This window comes from Lissotriton helveticus, chromosome 1_1, assembly GCF_964261635.1.
Source record: "Lissotriton helveticus chromosome 1_1, aLisHel1.1, whole genome shotgun sequence".
NCBI lineage: Eukaryota > Metazoa > Chordata > Amphibia > Caudata > Salamandridae > Lissotriton > Lissotriton helveticus.
Window position 1 is genome coordinate 852896665 of NC_136057.1, and position 20066 is coordinate 852916730.

The 20066-nt window shown below is 43.2% G+C and overlaps 1 protein-coding gene across 2 annotated transcripts in view; it reads right to left on the minus strand.

The window, feature by feature from the left end:
- UTP20 (UTP20 small subunit processome component) overlaps nucleotides 1–20066 on the minus strand; it is a 1109880-nt gene that overhangs the window by 659334 nt on the left and 430480 nt on the right. For both annotated transcript variants that reach the window (XM_078675325.1, XM_078675316.1), the window contains exons 23-25: nucleotides 10305–10395; nucleotides 5121–5206; nucleotides 4652–4777 (exon numbers count right to left, since the gene is read on the minus strand). In XM_078675325.1, coding sequence (XP_078531451.1) covers nucleotides 4652–4777; nucleotides 5121–5206; nucleotides 10305–10395 — 303 coding nt within the window. The remainder of the gene's footprint in view (nucleotides 1–4651; nucleotides 4778–5120; nucleotides 5207–10304; nucleotides 10396–20066) is intronic.

The window sequence follows — 20066 nt, forward strand, 5'->3', positions numbered from 1 at the left end:
CTTTCATTCCTTCCTGGAGGCTGGCTCTGGCAGTGACAGGGTCGTTGGTGAGGGAGAGGATCAGCTGGGTGTCGTCAGCATAGGAGATGATGTTTAGGTTGTGTTGGCGTGCAATGGCTATGAGGGGGCTCATGTAGACGTTGAAGAGGGTGGGGCTGAGCGAGGAGCCTTGAGGAACGCCGCAGACGATCTTGGTGGCCGCTGAGCGGAAGGGAGAGAGGCGTACTCTCTGAGTTCTGTCGGAGAGGAAGGAGGTGATCCATTCCAGAGCTTTTCCTTGGATCCCGGCGTGGTGGAGGCGGGTTGTCGAATGCGGCAGATAGGTCGAGGAGGATGAGGTCAGCAGTTTCCCCATTGTCGAGCAGGGACCTGATGTCGTCGGTGGCTGCGATGAGGGCGGTCTCGGTGCTGTGGTTAGCTCGGACGCCAGACTGCGATGGGTCAAGGGAGTAGTTGGTCTTGAGGAAGGCGGTCAGCTGTTTGTTGACGGTCTTCTCGATGACTTTAGCGGGGAAAGGGAGGTGCGAGATGGGGCGGAAGTTCTTGAGGTCCGTGGGGTCCGCGGTGGGTTTCTTCAGGACGGTGCTGATCTCTGCATGCTCCCAGCTCTCTGGGAAGGTGGCAGATGCAAAGGAGTTGTTAATGATGTTCTGGAGTTGGGGTGCGATGATGGAGTCGGCTTTGTTAAAGATGTTGTGTGGACAGGGGTCGGTTGGGGAGCAATTCTTGTGGAGGGCGCAAGTGTACACGTGCAAGAGTAATGAGAAGAGTGCATGATGCCATCATTCCCATTAGTTTCATAACTGTCCTCACTTTCAGAGACTGTCCATTCTGGTAGAGACAAGTTTGCATTTTGATTACTTGGAACCTCATTTGGGTTGGGTATGCCTGTGCCATTTTGGAGTTCAGTCTTTCTCCCTGGAAGATCTTTTCCTGCTCAGGGTTTGGTGAGGAATTTTTAAAGTTTATGGAGAAGCCCAATCTTTGCAGTATAGTGATCAACTTCTGAATGTGTCTATAACATCTTTTATTTCGAGTTTGCCTTCACCAGCCAGTCACCTAGATAGGGATAGAGGTCGACTCCCTTCCTTCTTAGGAATGCTGCCACTAGCCACTTTGTGAAAACTTTCGATGTTGACTTTATTCCAAAAGGTAAGACTTTGAATTGGTAGGGTGTGTTCTCATGGATGAATCGGACATATTTTTGTGTCCATGATTCATGGGGATGTGCAGATTTTTGCCATGTAGTCCCCTTTTTGTAACAGTGGGACTACAAATTGTAGGGTTGTCATTTTGAAATGCTGTGTGCAAATGAATTTCTTTATGAATCTGAGATCCAGGATAGGTCTTAGTGTGAGATCTTGCTTTGGTACCAAGAAATAAGGTGAGTAGTTTCCTTTGCTGTGCTCCTTTGTTGGTACCTTCTCTAATGTCTGTTTTCGTAGGAGTTCTTTCATTTCTTCCTTCAATTTTAAAAGTTCTTTTTTTTGGAACTTTTTTTCATTGGGGTATTTGGTGGAGTTTTTCTTGTTAGTTCTATACAATTGCAGTGGCACACTAGGTTTAAAATCCAACTGTCTGTGGTTATATTTTTTCATTCTTGTGGGTAATGTGCTATTCTGCCTCCCACTGTGTAGGGGTCCTTTTCTGTGAGCAAGCCCCTTGGAGCTTGCTCCTCCTCCTCTTGAGGGTTGTCCCTTGGCTCTTCCTCTGACCCGAAAGGACTTTCTTGGTTGTTGCTGCCAGGATTGGTATCCGGACTATAGGCTTGGCTGCTGCCAGCTGCCTTGTAGCTGATGTTATGTAGCGAAAACCCCCTTTCCTGTGGGTCCTCTGAAGTTACTTCCTCCCCTTTTGAAGGTGCTCCTGTATCGTAGGCCCGCATTTCTTTAGCCATCTCCTTGTGCTTCTTTATTTGCTGTAAGGACTCATCTACTTCACATCCAAACAAGACGTCTTCTGTGAAGGGCTTATTAATTATGGTTCTTTACACTTTTTGTTTGAAACCTAAGATTCTCATCCAGGCGTGCTTTCTGAGGGTTGTACTTGTTAACATTCGTCTTATGGCTGTATCGGCTGCATATAGAGCCAACTTTAGGAAGGAATTTGTTATGTTTTTCTTCTCCTGTATTACAGATTTTGCTCTTTTCTAATTCTCTTCAGCGAGTTTGTTCATTATCTCGTCCCATTGTTGGTGACCATACCTGTTGAGGAGGGCATTAGAGTTAACAATGCACCATTGTGTTGCTGCCTCCCTTTTCATTTTTCTCCCCACCATGCCCATTTTCTTACTTTCGTTTTCTGGGGGTGGACCAGTGGAGGAATGAGCTGGGGTGACACTGATGGAGTTTGCCATTGTGTTTTTTTTATATATTTGGGGTCCTTTGTGGTGGCTCTATACTTATTCTCGACCCTTGGTGTCACTCCCCTCGTTGCGGCAGGCTCCTTGAAAGCCTCCCTGCTCTGGTCCAGTATGCTTGGTAGCATTGGTAATGAGTGCCTTTCGTTGATGGCATCAATGTTTCTTGGAGAAAACATTAGTCTCCTTTCTCCTCCCCTAAGGGGGCCCGAAAAGTTGCTCTTTTGATGAGACTGTTAAAAAAGGCAATGTGGTCTGGTGGAAAATCCTTAAAGGGGTAACTACAGACCTCTTCTTCAGGATTCTCTGTGTAGAGGTCATTCGATTCTTCCTCAAAAGTTCCTGTTGCTTCTTTCTCTTCTGGGACATTGAGCTCTTCTTTGATCTCCTCCTTGTGAGGTTTGGGGGTTGCCAGTATTTTAAGGACATTATCTTCTTCCTCGGCCTCTGAGGTCGTGGATGGTTTTGAAGGAATTCTGTATTCCTTTATTGCCTCGAATGTCTTCGGCTGAAGGAATGCAGCCATTTCTGTTTCTAGGCGTCTTCTCTTTTTTGACACCTTGCGGACCAATTCGGCGTCTGTAGCCAGGGTGATCCTATTCCTTGGTGTGGTGGTTTCTGCCTCCGAAGCTTTGGTATTATCCTTCGAGACCTCTCAACGACACCAGCTTTAGTCGGTTTCTGTGTTTTTACCTTATCACTATCCATGGCATGGGATCCGTGGGGTTCTTTTGGCCTCAGCTGACCCTTGAACGTCATCTTTTTCGACTGGGCTGCCTTTTGCACCTTTTTTTCAAGGCCCTTGGTTTCTGAGGGGGGGGGGGGGGGAGGGGGGGGTTTAGTTACCCGTCTTTTTTTTACGTCATTGGGTGTCTTTTTAGCTGTACATCTCAACTCTTCTCGGCATCTCCCTCAAGGATCTTGATTTCCGATCCTTCATGGGTTGATTCTGCAGCCGCCCCTTGTTCGTCTTCATAGCTTGAGAGGTCCAAGTCCTTCAGCAAAACCCTGCTGCTTCTGGCATGCGTGGTGTTCTCTGCTTTTTCCGTGCTTTGCAGAATTTTTAACACAAATACAGTGCAGGCCTCGCAGTCCTTATACCTGTGGCCTTCGCGATCAATGTTAAATGTTTTTTTTTGCCTATAACTCAAAAAAGAAATTGGGAATTTTGTTCAAGAATTTGGAGACTCTTCGCTTGCTTCCACACCCAACAGCGGAAAAAAGGATCTGAAGATGGCGACCACATACAGGAACTTTCGGGGCATCCTCTGATGTTACACAAGGGATGGACCTAGCACCAAATAGTGGCTGGCAACGGCCACGATTGAAAAGGAAAAAAACAACAACAAAAAAACAGACAATTTCGGACTCAACAACTAGATGGCGGAATAACGCACAGCATGTGAATCCTGCAAAACTATGTATTGCTAAGATGTTGTGATAGGTAGGTCATTAAGTCTTTATATGAATGAATGACTGAGCATTCATCAACAGATAAAGTCACAAGCCTTAACTGAAAGTGACCTATCACTAGTCATCAATGACGGGAAAAGATCATAGCAGAGAAAGAGGTAATATTAGGCAAGGATTTGTGTAGGAAAGTGCACACCCGTTAAACCACACACCTCTAATAGGTAGCTCTAATACATAATGCAAACCTACATCTAATGCCAAAAGATCAACCCGACACCTCTAATAGGTAGCTCTAATACATAATGCAAACTTACATCTAATGGCAAAAGATGGGTACCATGGTAATTATAACCAATATTTCCATTAAACAAGTATTATAAGCAATTTCACAACAATAGGTTGCTAGGTAAATGTCCTTTTAAGTAAAAACATAAGAATTATTTTAATGAGTTTCTCCACAGAAATCAGTATTAACATTATAATCACATTTCATTAATATGGCCAATTAATCTTGCATCAGGAACTCCACAATGTATTTAGACTTTCTCACAGTTGCCATTTTTTATACTGTAGTGCTTTGTTTCCAATATTTCTTTTTTCCGATTACAAAGCACTAGTCAGAGAGAAGTTATGGCCATACTGACCTTTTGTTTACAACTCAATAAATTAAGAAAATGAGAGTAAATATTCTTCTTCATAAATCTGATGGCATACTTCTAAATTTTCAGCCATTGCTTTGCAGCGGTCTTGTTTAACTTAATTATACATTCTTAGATACGTGCCCCAGAACTTTCTTAGTAAAGTACAGCATTTTTATTGAGATGATCCTAGCAATTAGATTCCAATATAATTAGGACAACTCTATATTGAAATGCAAACCTCATAAGCACAGGAATTAGTTCTGGTCGATGGTCATCTTTTACTAGAGTACTCTCTTCGGAAATGCTAAAATGGACAATTTCTTCCTTAAAGCTTTTGTCTTCCAGTAACCGCTGCAAGTTCTCCCTGTGGGTAAAACATTCAGGGAACAAGGTTAGTGAAATGCAGCAAAGACACACAAAAAGCCATAAAACAGAAAGGATGCACATTGCACCACAAACATTATTAATATTCAGAGTTGAAACTAAAAGAAATATATATGTTCTAAGGCGGAATAAAGAGTGGTAGAAATGTATACACCAGTTCCTCAAAAATGCATATAAAGTATTTTGTAGATGCATTACTGGACAACACTATATTTGGAGAATGTCCTCATTATCAAATGTGACTTTTGTGGTGTAGAAAAGAATGAAAGGACAAAAGAAACATGTACATGCTCAGATTACTCCAAAAGGTATGCCATTGTTACCTGTATGGCATGAGATGCTGATGTCGGTAACTCATTATGCAATCCAAGGCAACCTTTTGTACATTCTGGTCTTGATGGCAGAGCAACTACAGAAAACAAGATAATCAAACCCATTAACAAAAAAATGAGGTAATATTTTGCACCATGCAAGCCTCACATTTAAGTGTTTATTTGGAGCAGAAGAAAAAATAGACAAGAGGAAACATGATAGCGAATGTGAAAAACAAACCCAAGAAGAAAATAGAACATAATGGTTTAAGGTGAGAAACGTTATAACTAGTAAGCACTGGCCCGAATAGATGTGCTCATATAGCTTTTGTGAATTTCTGAGATTTAAATGAGACGCTTGGCACCCCCATTGCGTCACCACATTGTACACTGTATAAGTCATCGAAGACATCCATTATAAAGAGTGAAGTGGGCATGACGTACATTCTATCAAGAAATTTAACATGAATTGTATATAGTCTGTAATTTGGTGAGTGCGCCCATTTGAGCACAGCAATAGGGGTAGTGTTCCTCTGGACAGGAGGGATCTACGTCAGACAGCCAAATGGATCGAACCCTCGGCCACATACAGGGGCCTCATCTTCCATGGTTGTGCACAGGTGAGTGAACATTTTCTTGAAACTTGATTGGAGGTTCTAGCAGGGGAGCGCAGCTACTCATATACCCAAGAGACAGACCAGCCGTCCTCTGCGACCGAGCGCACAGCTTTGGGAGGGACGCACATGGAGCGGTGAGGGAGGAAGGGGACACCCGCCTAGCCAGCCAGATCAGCCGAATCAACCCTAGCGATCAATGGGGTGACAGATGTCGCAGCCAGATCGCCCTCACATCCGAGTGAACATTTCCTTAGAAGGAGGAGGATCCCACCACTGTTCCCAATTCATTTCATTTTTAATTATTTTGTTGATAACCATAAGACAAGGGAACATTATCAAGTCCAGAATGAAGACAGCTCCTAAGGAGCATTGACACTTCCCCAACTAGAAAGCAAACAGAAAATGAAAGCTTAATATGATTTTGAATAAGTGATTCTGAAGATCAGCCAAGATACTGTGGAGTGGACTGGGAAAATACCTTCAAGTGTGCACTTAGTCAGTCCTCTGGCGGGAAAGGTACATGTGCACGGCAGTCACATAAAGTTTTATCTATTGGACAGTAAATAGACAGCACTCAAGGATTTCATTCTGGCAATGAAGAAGGGGTGGATAAAGAAGTCAAAAGCGTAATGGAATCTTTAGAAAATCTAACATTCCTGGATAGAAGGGTATGATATCAGTCACAACCATATGCAAGTTATTTTTCCTTCGAATTGTCCTAACTAGCCAGAGCTGTGTAGATTGGGAGATATCCTAAAATGTTTTTACGGGAAATCCTCCTCTTCCAGAAATGAAAAGCAAGAGAAGAGTACTATTTATGTCGGAGGGTCTGAGCTAAAATGGTGTTGGAGCTGGATTTTAATATGAGTGCCATTATTATGCATTGATTTAAGACTTTCACTTTCTCCACAGGATGAGGAACGAGAGGTGGCCGTTTTTAACTGCCCTGCTTTTTGGTTTCTGACAGACCTTCAGTCTCCTTTGAAATACCCATATGCACAGAAGGCCGTCATTCTGATAGTTAGCTTGTGCAGGAAAGGGGAGCTGACGCCAACATGGAGGCCCAAGCCATTCTATACCATAGAACAAAGTGAGTAACAAGAACACGTCATATGGTGTTTCTTTCATGCAGTCGTAGGATATTGGCCTTGACTCTTCACCTAAAACATCTGCAATGGCTGCTACACCCAAGGACTACAACAACAGATAACAGTCTCCTATCCATAATGATGGCTGTCGAATGCAGGTACATTTGGAAATTGCATGCTATTCAAGAGGGTTGCCCCACGAGACTCCAAAGTGCTCTCTCCAGGGTGAATCTGGAGCCAAACGTTGAGTATGGGCTCTCCATTAGGGTTAAATAACAATTTCAAATACTACTTGAAAGGTAAATGAAGAGTGACCATCGGTGCACAAATGTATTGAAAACTAGGGATTACCTATAGAAAACCAATAGACGAGGGGTTCAGGAGCTGACCAAAAAAGTGCAATGGTATGTATGGTTTATGCAATATTGCGGTCACAACTGTAAAACACACCGCAATGTAACACACCACAAAGTGTATTAAAGCAAATAGTTGCATGAGGTAAGTTACCTTTCTGTGAACAACCGTTCTACTTAGCTGTCTGAATTTAAACATAGACATGAATGTCAACATCCTACTTCATCCACATAAGCATCATTCACACCCCATTTCACACACCATGCACAAAAGGAGGATAAGAGGCCCTTTCAAAATAAACAACCAACAGCTACTGCTCCCATTATCAGCCAAAACACCCAGGTACACCATACCGCCAATACATAACACAATAAAAAAGCATACACACAAAAGCAAAGAACTGATGCTAACAAAAAACACAAACTTTCAGGATCATTCTGATCAATAGCAAATCTATGCACTGGACTACTATCAAGTCCAGTAACATTGCCAACACCTGAACTTGCATCATTAGTTTCCTAACAAGATCCAAGAAAACAGTATTCTCAGTCTTTAAGTTACCTTGACTATAAACTTGGTCTAGAAATATAGAAAAACTCTTCCCAAATCCAAGACTCTTGCATCTTCCAGTCTCACTGCATTGCTCAAAACACCAATTACATACATAGGATTCTTAATAAGAACCCAGAGATCAATTAGAACAGCGTTACTATTAGTATTGCTCTTGGAAATAGGAACACCCCTTCTCTGATTCATAAACTTTCATATCTTCTCCTGGGAATTCTCCTCTTTTTCAACAGTTTCACTCACTTTGTTCAAGCCCGATCGTCTGTGATTTCCTTTCAGACACCCACAAAGACAATGTTTGGTTGCTGATAGCCGGACAAACAATAATTAAATAAAAATCTGACTTCCTTGTCACCAAATAGAAACCTAAACTTTGCAAAATAAAATGTATTGCAAAGAATGAAAGCAACATAAGATGGATTTGATGGCAAGTAGAAATTCTTCGTTCACACTGTGGTTCAAACACTCGACATGACCACTCTATTCAGAATAGCAAAATGCCACCATCTGAAGCTTTACTCTTGGTTTCTCCCAAATGACAATGGAAGTACACTGTCTACAAATAACTCTTAAGGAACTTCCTTACTACAAATCACACTTCCCACTAATTCAATAGCAGCAGCATCTGAAGAACTGCTTGAAAGCCTAACCTTTGGCCACTTGGAATAATAATCAGTTAGTGCAATCTAACTTCTATAGGCGATAAGTGAAAGCTTGGGACAAATGGAGAAAACCACAGCCTCTGAGAAAGAAGTGGGATGATAGTGGGACAGAGTGTTGAAGATGGCAGAGAGCTCCAGAAGGAAGAGGGTCGCACTGCCTCCAAAATCCAGAGTGAGCCGAAGGTGACATAGTATTGCCATCAGAACATTTGGAAGATCGAAAGGACTTTTCTCTTAAAAAGAGAACTCTGCATTAACAACATTCTCAAGGGAAAGTACAGGAGTGATGGTGTGGAGGAATAACTGAAATATCAAAGTGGGGCAGGAACAGACAGCTGTGCCTATTTAATGCTCTAAAATCTGTCATGCGTGTGGACAACAGAGAGAGGGAGAAAATAATTCCAACCCCAAAAGAAAGAAACAATCTGCCCCAAGATGTGGAGCCAGCAATAGAGCAAAGAAAACTTTGATTAGATCAATTTTATCAACAACTCAGAAAAATTGTTGGAAAGGACTTTTGATGCCTAGATGACCACAAGTAGGATTTCTGTGATTGCAGATCACTCTGAAATTTTCGGTAGTAGAGCTTTTAGCATTGGTAATTTGAGTGAAAAGGAAGTCATTTCTTATTTTTCTAATGACATATTTGGCCATGTAAAGGCCAGTTTACTATGGCTCAGGTGAATGTGTAAAGACAGCATCAATGCTCTCTGGTTCTTCGCCAAGTTGTTCTAACATACATGTGCATTCAACATCACACAATGTGGATTATAAATAACCAGAGAACTAAGAAAGATATAAGTCGACGTTTCGACCCCTTATGAGTGTAAGGATCTCCTCGTGACAAAGTCTTCTGGATCAGTATAAATACGGAGTATAATGTGTTGAGTGTCAAACAAATCAATAATTTCGAGTCAAATGTAAAAACATTGGTAAGAGTCATACTGTCCTCGGTCTGTGAGTCAATCTCCTCCTTCAAAAGCACCTTCCAAATAGTGCCATCCAAATCAACAGATTCCAACGAATGCAGGGTATCCAATGAATAACTAGTATCAAAGACTTTAAAGTACTGTATCAATTATACCGCATTACAACAAGGAAAAAGCTGGACCGGTCTCGTTCTAAATAATTTATTGATCTGTACGATGGTCAGTATCCATCTACGGTGCCTGTCAAGTGTCTCTTGCACATTAAATGTTGGTCTCCCTAGACTCAAGCAAGAGGGAAACCTACTGCATACAAAGAGACCCATGGTGGACTCTGTACATATAGCTAAGACAGTAGTAGTCAGCATTCACTATAAAGTTTGGCATCACCTCACTTTGGAGGCCCTGACAAAAATTGTGTTAAATATTTACTTTCACTTAAGGGGGGTTTTCATAAAATGTTTGAAGGCTTTTGCTGTATACTAATTACACACAACTGACTGCTGTCACGTGATACCCGTAAAAAGGACTGGTATCGGTGATATTTGTCAAGTGGAAGTCATCGAAAAATAAAGCAGGTACCAATTAAAAAACCTTCATACATACAAATAATACGATCTACACTGTCCTATTAAAGTAAACATGTTAATATTGAATTTAAAAAGAAGATTTCACTCCCTCATGACCCGCAGTTATCACGAAGCTCAAACCAATCATGTGGCCTGCAAGAAAGATGATATGAGCAAAAACGAAATCTACAAGACACAAGCAGAAAGCCATAAAATGTATAAAGGTTCAAAAGAGACACATTCAGTAAAGTGGAAAGCTGAAACGTGAAGCTATTATGAAGATGTTAAACCCCACATTTATTTATACTAACAAAGATCAACCAATCCTTGACGGTCTATGTACAGTGAAATCACATATGGCATCCTAACAAAAAGTATATCGATAGACAAGGAATATTAACTGAGTGCCTTACCTGTGTATAAAGTTCATATAACTTTGGTTCCAAAAACAGTGAACGAGGATTTGAAAATCTTGAGAAAACCTTCAAATGGGCAATAAGCTGCCTATAAACAAAATCAATACAATGTGTTTCATTATTTTTGCTTAGAACTTGTCTTACTCATAGATCAATAAATGAATACAACATTTAAGATTATAACATATTCTAATTACAGCAAGAGTTGTGATACCTCCTCTTTCATGCTGCTGTAACTTTTCAGCTTTTTCATTGGCAACATTGGTAATGATCTTTAGTAGAAGTACTCAATCGTAAGTTGTACAACTGAGTTGTAGGAACAGAGGCATGATGTCCAAGTCTTACCCCGTGCTCTTTAAAATGGGGTAGTGTGGAAGGTGAGTATCACCAAGCTTAAGTCAGTGCATGGGAGGACATGATGGTCGCCTCCAGGGCCGGCCCTAAAACGGTCTGACTGGGACAGTGCCCTGGGCAGAAAGAAAATGTGTTGTTTGTTGTGGGGGCGGAGTTTGTTGAGGTGTGAGGAAAGGAAGATGGGAGGAGTGAAGGGGACCCTATTAAGACCAGATGGGATGGAGGAGTAGCTGTTAGACATTAAGTCAGGCAGCTCCCTGCTGAGCCCCTTGGGGGAATATTGGCGGCTTGGGCCCAGCCCGCCCATGCCCAAAATCAGCCCTGGTCCTTTCCTCCATACCTGTCAGGATAAACTCCCAATCCATTAGCCGCTCTGTTTAGGTGTTGTGTCGATGACGCCACACAGTGGCTCCTAATAGTAGCTCTATTGTAGTTGTATTCTAAAAAGCACATTTGCCACATCATCAAGGATAAAAGCAACTTCCTTGATGCTATGCAGGTAGTAGCATCCTCTCACCTGCTCAGAAAATAAAGTTCAGCCGCTAGCCTTTCTAGTGAGAAAAAACGTTTTTTTTGTTTTTTTTTTATAATCGCACATGCTCATCCCACTTGCCCCTAGTGCCTCCTCATGCAAACTGCAGGATGTTGGTCCTGGCCTTATGGTGGTAACTTATGACTTACTGTGATCAAGGGTGACATGGTGGTGGCAACTTTACCATAAGGCTGGTCTTTACTCAATAGTGTGAATTTCTAGCACATTATGGGCAGCCATAGTAAGATGGTGTCAATGCATTCATTTAAGTAAGTGTGAATATATTAAAATTTAAGGAGGCTCAGAGAGTCCAGGAACCAGTTCAAGTTGCTTACAGAACAGACAATAATCCACCAGCTTAGCAAACCCGCCCACAAACGCTTAGGAAAGAGATGTTTGGCGTAAAGAACACATTACTTACATTGGGGAATGCTTTTGTTTCGGATACTGCTAAAGAGCATTACAAAAGGTATGGTACCTGTTCCTCTGATGGATGCCATAAATACAGATTCCTCATCTTTTGAAAAGATACTGTAGCACTACCTCCCAAAAGGGGACGGCCTGCGGAAAGAACTCAAACAAAAATTCCTGCAGATCCAAGCAAGAAAAAGTGACTTACTCATCACACTTCACTGTCAAGGCAGTGGTGATTTATGAGCGTATTAATCAACACCTACTTGGCAGTCTGGCAGCTATAATGGACAGGCAAGCCTCATGCCATTGCTGTTATAGAAGTCTTGGTTCTGGTGGAGTGGGCTCTCAGGCCCTCAGGTGACTACTTCTTGACCAGTGCGTAGAAGATTTTAAAGCGGATGACTATCTATATTGACAGAGTCCTCGTTTGCCCACACTGCACATTCTTTGCACCTGGGAAGCAAACAAAGAGCTGATCATTTAACTGATGACCGCTCAATCGTTCAATGTAAAAATTCTAAGCGCTCTTTGGATCAATAGGATGCACTGCTCTTTCTCTTTCGAGGATAGATTAAGAGTGAAGAATGCACGCAAGGAGACTGACTGACCAACTAGGAAGGGGGTAAAACCACCCATAATCTCAATATAAACTTGTCCAGCAGTGTAGTTATACTGACAGCATATGCAGCTCATTCATACGGATTGCCAATGACATGGTGATAATAAAAAGGAGACCGTCTTCAGTGTCAAGAGCATTCAGGAGCAGCTGCAAATAGGCACAAAGGGTGTATGCATAAGGAATGCCAAGACCAGGGTAAGGTCTCACTGCGGCATCACAAAGATGTGTCAAACGTTTTATATAACTAATCACAACTGGAGACTCTAACAAGGATTGTTGGTCCAGTAAACAAGAAACGGTCAAAATGGCGGACAAGTAATCTTTCACTGTGCCCATTGCAGGGGCATTCCGGTTTAAGAAGAGAATAAAAAAAAAGAACGACAAAGTCTGGCTGTAAGGGGACGCCATCTCGGTCACCCCATCAAACAACACATTTGTCCAAGCATACATGGACTTTGTGAGAAGGATAATGTCCTCCACCTGGTCAGCAATTCATACACCTTCAAATACCGCCGTTTAATCTACACGCACAGAGGTGTAAGCTGTGGAGTTTTAGATAGAGGACCTTGTCCAGCTGCTGAGACAGGAGGTCCCAACGAAGAGGAAGACTGTTGAGATTACAAATGCTAAGGCTAAGAACCACTGTGTAGCACACTGTACTGGTGAAGTCCACGGCTATCAAGATAACATGGTCCAGTCTTTCCTGATCATCTTCAGAACCAGAGGCAGGAGAGGTATCAGCGGGAAGGCATACAGGAGTCCCTTGCTCCATTCCAGCCAGATTGAGCTTCCTAACCAGTGCCTTGGATGAAACTCCAGTGCGGAAACCTAACACTGCGTGTTCCCAACATTTGTAAATAGAACTAGCCAGGGCTCCCCCATTCTTCAAATATTCCCCACACCACCCCGGGACGGAGACCCCACTCATGGCCATCCAGACGACATCAGCACAGTCCATCCGCCAAGGCGTTTAGGGACCCTGCCAGTTGGTTGGCAAACAAGAAGATATTCTGTTTTAGCCACCTCCAGATGCGTAGCCTCCTTCCACAGGAAGCATGACACAACCTCACCCTGCTTGTTGTAATAGCACATGGAGGAAGTGTAGGAAACTGGCTCTTTCTATAGTGCAACAAAAATAGGTACACTGTGTACAGAGTCCTGGAGACCCTTACTGGTTTACAGAGGCAAAAATGTAGGAAGCTGACTCTGTTTATACTATACCAAAATGAGGTCTAGTATGCACAGAGTCCAGTGGAACCCCAAAGGTAGGCAGAGGTAAAAGTAGATAGCACCTTACTCTCCATTTGTGATAGTGTGGGTGAGAAGTAAGGCTTTATCGGAGGGTAGCGTTAAGCATTTGTTGTACACAATCAATCAGCAAATGGTGTCACACACTCAAAGACTGAACTCAGACCAATTTGCTTGCATAACAACTATTATTTAGTTATATTTATTTTCTAGAACCAAGCAAGCCTGGTACAGGTGATTGTAAATGGTACTTTTCAAGGCAGGTTGAACAATACACGCAAACTGAATGAAAATGACTTCTTTACAGGTTTGTAAATACTTTGAATACAGTTGAAATTATTGTTAGATTACTTTTGATTACTTTGCAAATTACTTTATGGATTACTTTTTCTACTCAGTTTGATATGCCTAGATATCACACTGGGACATTTCCTAGAGAAAATGTAAGTAGAGCAGTTTTTAGTTATTGGCAGTTTTTCAAGTTCTCATACAAAGCCAACGGTCAATGTTTTCCTATGGAGGAAAATGTGGTTATCAGTTAACAGGTAAGTACTTGTTTGTGGGAGTTGGTATTATGGTGTTAGAACCAGGGTTCCCCCAGGGTCAGGAATGCACTCTCAAAGCACCCTCGGTGGCACTAGGGCAGCCAGATGCAGAGTGCTGAGGCCCAATGTTATCCAATGGGGGATAGAGGGCTGCGGTTGATGGCGGCTCATGAGCAGGCCACATGGTTGTGGGAGCAAAGCTCCTGGAGATAGGCTCAGGGCGAAGGGGTATCCGCGTTAGCACACAAGGTGCAACAGCAGCGTCCGCTAGTTGCAGGGTGCTGTTATGGCGTTGGGTGTACTGTTTTCAATGGGAGTTGCCATTTTTTAATTTTGGCTGCAGGCTCGGTCCAGGAATACTTCCAGGAGGAACCAACACCTGGGCAGGTAAGTTGGAGGGCTCGGGGATGTAGGTGCGCCTCAGGATCTCTTTTCCAGGGCGCAGGGCGCTAGATGCAGGGGTGTCTTTTGACGTCAGATTTCACCATAAGGGCCACTCATGGTTTGGGGGGAGCGTCCTCAATACAGATGCTGCAGGCGACATTGGGGAGTCCTGGAGGCGTCAACCCACGGTGGACACGAACTCTGGAGCGCTGGGGGACCTCGTTGGGACCAGTGGGCCATCCGGATTCGGGCCGTAGGCATAGGGTGCAGTGGTGGTTCCAGGCATCAGGTTTCTTTGTCCTGAGCAGGCTCAGAATATGTCTTGGGAGTCTTTGTTTTTTTTAACAGAGCTGATGTTCACAGGAGATCTGGTCTTTCTTGAAGGCAGTCAGTCCTCCCAGGGGTTTTGGAGGTCGCTTGCTGCAGGACATGGCGAATTTTGGTGCAGGATCTCTGGATACTGCAGATGGGCCGGTAGGGTTGGGGCCAAGTCAGTTCTCTGCTGGGCTTGCGGGAATCTGTCTTCTTGGTTCAGGGCTGCCCACTAAATACTTTATTTAGGGGCGTTTTAGGGGTCTCAAGGTCAGTAGCCAATGGGCTACTGACCTGCTCACCCCACGTGGGGGAGTGGGCACAATCCCTAACCCTGATTGGAGAGTGCCTGCAATCTGCAAGATGGCGGGCACTGAAGAGTGGGCTTCACCTCGCCTTCCTGAGGGGTGGAGTTGGAAGAGGTGGGCACACCTTCTGGGCTGTGCTACTTTTTCCTGCCTGTCTTCCCGAAGAAAAGGAGGGAAGACAGGAAGGGGGCCTGCTCCTGATAGCAGGACAGGCTGGGGGTCGTGTTACAAAGGAGGCAAGGCATTTGAAGCTCTCCTGCCACAGATGGCTCTTCCTGGCCTGGGGGAGGTGTGACCACCTCCGCCCAGGAAAGGTTTTGTTTCTGGGCTTAGGGAGCGAAGTCTCCAGCCCCAGAGGTCCAGAAACAGGTCTCCTTGTGGCAGGCTGGTGTGTATCAGTCCGGGAACCCACCAGAGGCTGGTCATTTTTCAGGGGGCATCTCTAAGATGCCCTATGAAGGCATTTTTCATTAAATCCTACACTGGCATCAGTGTGGGTTTAATGTGCGAGAAGTTTTATACCAAACTTCCCAGTTTTCAGTAAAGCCATTATGATGCTGTGGAGTTCGTAATAACAAACTTCCAGCACCATATACTCTTAATGGCATTACTGCACTTACAATGTCTAAGAATTGGTCTAGACACTGTAGGGTACTGGGCTCATATACCTGTACCCTCACCAGTGGTATAGGGCATCCAGCTAGAGGCTGGCTGACCTATGCCAGGGCAGTGAGCATTGCACACAGGGATGTGTGCCATGTCGACTCTTCACTTTGTCCTGGACCAAAACACGCAGCCTGCAATTGGGGGGGTGGGGGGGGGAGGGGTATACATATACACACACACATATATATATATATATATATATATATTATATATATATATATGTGTGTGTGTGTGTGTATATATATATATCTCTATATATATATATATATATATAGATATATATATATACACACACATATATATATATTGAAGCTCCACCTCGCCTCGTATTTAGAAGAAAAGAAAAAGCACTCTCAGGAGCGGGTTTACAGTTTATTTCAAAAGCCCACAGCGACCAGACGCGTTTTGGCGTTTTGCCTTTTTCGATGGTAAAAGTGCGCGTCTAAGGAGGCCATTTTTATTACAACATAATATGCTGGGATGGTGTAAATGCGGAGGCCTCTTGGCACGCTATTGACCTCCACATAGTTCTGCAGGGAAGTGCCCTCCCACCATTTCCTGATCTCACGCTCATTGAGCCGTTCTAATGCCGCAAATTGAGTTGCCAGCGTGGTAACATTTCGATCCTCTTTTTGTGTGTTGGGCACACTCGTGATAGGTCTTTTTATAAAAACTTCTAACGCTGCCTCACAGCGCTCCGAGTTACTGCACATCGTAACTCTGTAGTTCTTCAATACGTACGCTGGAAATCCAGATTCCCTCCGAATTTCAGCTCCTTTCGTGCGACCGCTCCGTTTGTTCTTATGTCACACTATCGTCGTGTGTCTTCGGGCGGCGGTGTGCGAGGTCATTTATCAAAGCTGCATCAGTTTGCACCTACTTCGCGCATCGATCTATTTAAGTTCGTAAGGAAACTGAAACTCCACAAGTTCTTTAAATTGAAGCCCAAACGAGATAAGACTCACAAAGAATCAATTTTGGCAACAGATATACTAGTGGGCCGTGACCTAGCAGGAATGCTAACTTTGGAAGATCTTAGTAATGAGAATGAACTGAACATGGAAGAACAGGGTACTGTGGGAATAGCTGGGGTAGAACAACAATGTGCGTCAACCACTTTTAAACCTGTATCCACCTTTCAACCACAGATGCCTACAGACATCATTGATACCTTCTCAGATGCGGTCACAAAAGAACTTATGGCAATGAGACATAAAAAACGGGGAAGACCAAAAAGACGTAACATAACTTACGAACAAACACAAGCACTGGAAGGGCTGAGAAATGACAATACTATTATATGCAAACCATCAGATAAGGGCAGAAACGTAGTGACTCAAACTTACGAAGCAAATAATAAGGAAGCCCTAAGACAATTATCAGACGAGTTATTCTATGAGAAAACGAATAAAAATGTATACCTCACTAGCATCAACAATTGTCATGCATTACCTAAGAACTGGTATGAGAAAGGCATGATAGTAACAGAGGAATACTTGTTTCTTCATACATTGAATCCCATTGTTCCCTGTTTTTATCACCTACCTAAAGTCGAGTCTTTTAGAACACATTTCCATCTACATAGATCATTTTCTATCTGAATTTGTAATGTCATTGAGGTCATATGTGAAGGACATCAGAGACTTTGATAAAATGATTGATTCCATGCATTGGCGGGAGGGTGATGTAATGATAGTAATGGATATTGCTAGTCTGTACACATGCATTGCGCATACGGATGGGATCAAAGCAGTCAAGTACTTTTTGCAGAATAGACCGGTAAAATTTACCACTCAGAATGAAATGGTCCTGCAATTTTTGGAATTTAGTCTCAACAATAATATTTTCTTGTACCAAGGACAATACTATCAACATGTGTCGGGGACCGCGATGGGCACCTGCTTCGCCCCCAGCTACGCAAATTTATTCGTAGGCTGGTGGGAGGAGCAGGTGGCCTGGGCGGAGAACAATCATAACTGGACTAAGAACATAGTCACCAGGCATCGTTATATAGACGACCTCTTCGTGATTTGGAGAGGGTCTATAGAAACAGCCTTGGAATATATTGAAAGACTGAACCACAATCTAGTAAATTTACAATTTACTGCTGAGATCAGTGCCTCCTCAGTACATTTCCCCGATCTGGAGGTATGTATAACAGAGGGCAACATTCATACTAAATTGTTTCGAAAGCCTACAGCCGGTAATTCAATATTGCATGCCCGGAGCAGTCACCCCCCCAGTCTTATAAGGAGTATTCCGTTCGGGGAACTCCTGCGGATAAAAAGAAATGACACCAGAGAGGTAGACTTCCTGGTACATGCACAAGAATGCATGGATAGGTTTAGAGCACGAGGTTATGAGGAACGTACCTTGCAAGAAGCCCTTAGTAGGGATAAAAGTATACCGAAAGAGCAACTATTCAAAAACAAAAATAAGACAACTGAAGGTGGCAAATTCAGAATGATCACACTTTTTCAAAAGAAGCAGGGGAGTTGAAAAACATCTTTAAGAAAAATTGGAACCTCCTAAAATTAGATTCGGTAATAGGAACGGACATTCCGTCCCAACCGTTACTTACCTTCAGAAAAGCGAGGTCACTGAGGGATACACTCACGAATAGCTATCAGGGTATAAAGTCATCTAAGCAGTTATCTACTAGCCTGCAGGGATTCTTTCCCTGTGGCAAGTGCAAGGCGTGCTCGAACAGCAGAAAAGTCTCCTCATATAGGATACCAGGGACAAACCAACCTAAAAAGATCAAAAAGTTTTTGACATGCAGCACACCGTATACAGTGTACTGCTTGGTCTGTCCCTGTGAACTCCAATATATTGGAAGTACTATCCATGAGACAAAAAAGAGGGTCCTGGAACATACTAGGGCCATAAAAAATTGTGACATGACATATCCGGTAGCCAGGCACTTCCAGCAAAAACATAAGAGTGACAGGGATCTGCTCAGATTTTTTATATTAGATCATGTCCCAGCGCACCCTAGGGGGGGTGATAGACTGATGATGTTGCGAAGACTAGAGTCTCGCTACATCATCGACTTACAAACTAGGCATCCTGAAGGGTTAAACACCCACGAAGAATTAGCGGTGCATCTGGGAAAATGAAAGGTATATGAACTAATGATCTATGATTTCAGGACTATGTGTGTAACTGATAAGAGAAGAACTAAAGAAAAAGTAAATATGTTAAGTATTATAAAGATTGTATTTATATGTGGGCACATGATTGTCGTAATTAGACAAGATGAATTTTTGTACTGACATGGCCCATCCAGGGCGAGATGGAGGGACTAAAATTCGAACAGCATTTAAAGGGGTGCAAGCCCATCCAGGGCTTTATCGAGTATTGGGCAAATACTGCAAAGTGATTTAATATAATGTTCAATTATGGAAACGAATGTTCTGTTAAAAGTTTCATTGTTGCAATAATACAGCAATTGAAAACTGTTGACCTGAGGGCATATGTAGATGCAAAAAAACAGGTTAAGATGGCGCCCATAATCTTGTGGAACAGTCCTCTGTCTGTGTCGTACATTGTAATGAGATGTTGTAATAAAAATGGCCGCCTTAGACGCGCACTTTTACCATCGAAAAAGGCAAAACGCCGAAACGCGTCTGGTCGCTGTGGGTTTTTGAAATAAACTGTAAACCCGCTCCTGAGAGTGCTTTCTCTTTTCTTCTAAATACGAGGCGAGTTGGAGCTTCAATTCATTGCGGGAGGCACCGCCCGCGAAAGCACCCGTCTTTCGAGTGCGCGAAGTAGGTGCAAACTGATGCAGCTTTGACACATATATATATACACACACACACACACATGCACACACATATATATATATATATATATATATATATATATATCCAAACACACAAAGAGCACCCTTGTGAGAGAGGCCACAGGAACGTTGATAAAGCGAATTTTATTGGCAGCAGCTAGGGCATACAGAAATGCAGGTAAGTTCAAGCAAGAGTTCTTGACTTGGCCAGACGCGTTTCGAGAATCCAAGTTCCCTTTCTCAATGGCAACACAGTCCCGCAATCACCATCGTGCTTCACTTGCACTAATTATATCCTTAGGACTGCCTCAGTGGGCGGAGCCAATTTCCCATTGGCATTCTGGTCCCAGTAGTGCAAGTCAATAACTACTCAAGTGAGCGCATTCCGGCGAAATGCATTCTTTAAAATTATTAAATCCCCAAGTGGGTCGAAGAACCACCAGCTTACTTCTGTTGGCCGTTTGCAAGCTGCAGCCACGCTCGTTGCTCCCGATGTGAAGATGACGCCACTGGCTGACATCACGGGTCCGCTTGGCGGTGGGCCCCTCTCGCGACCGGGCACGGCCGCTATTTATTTCCAAACACACAAA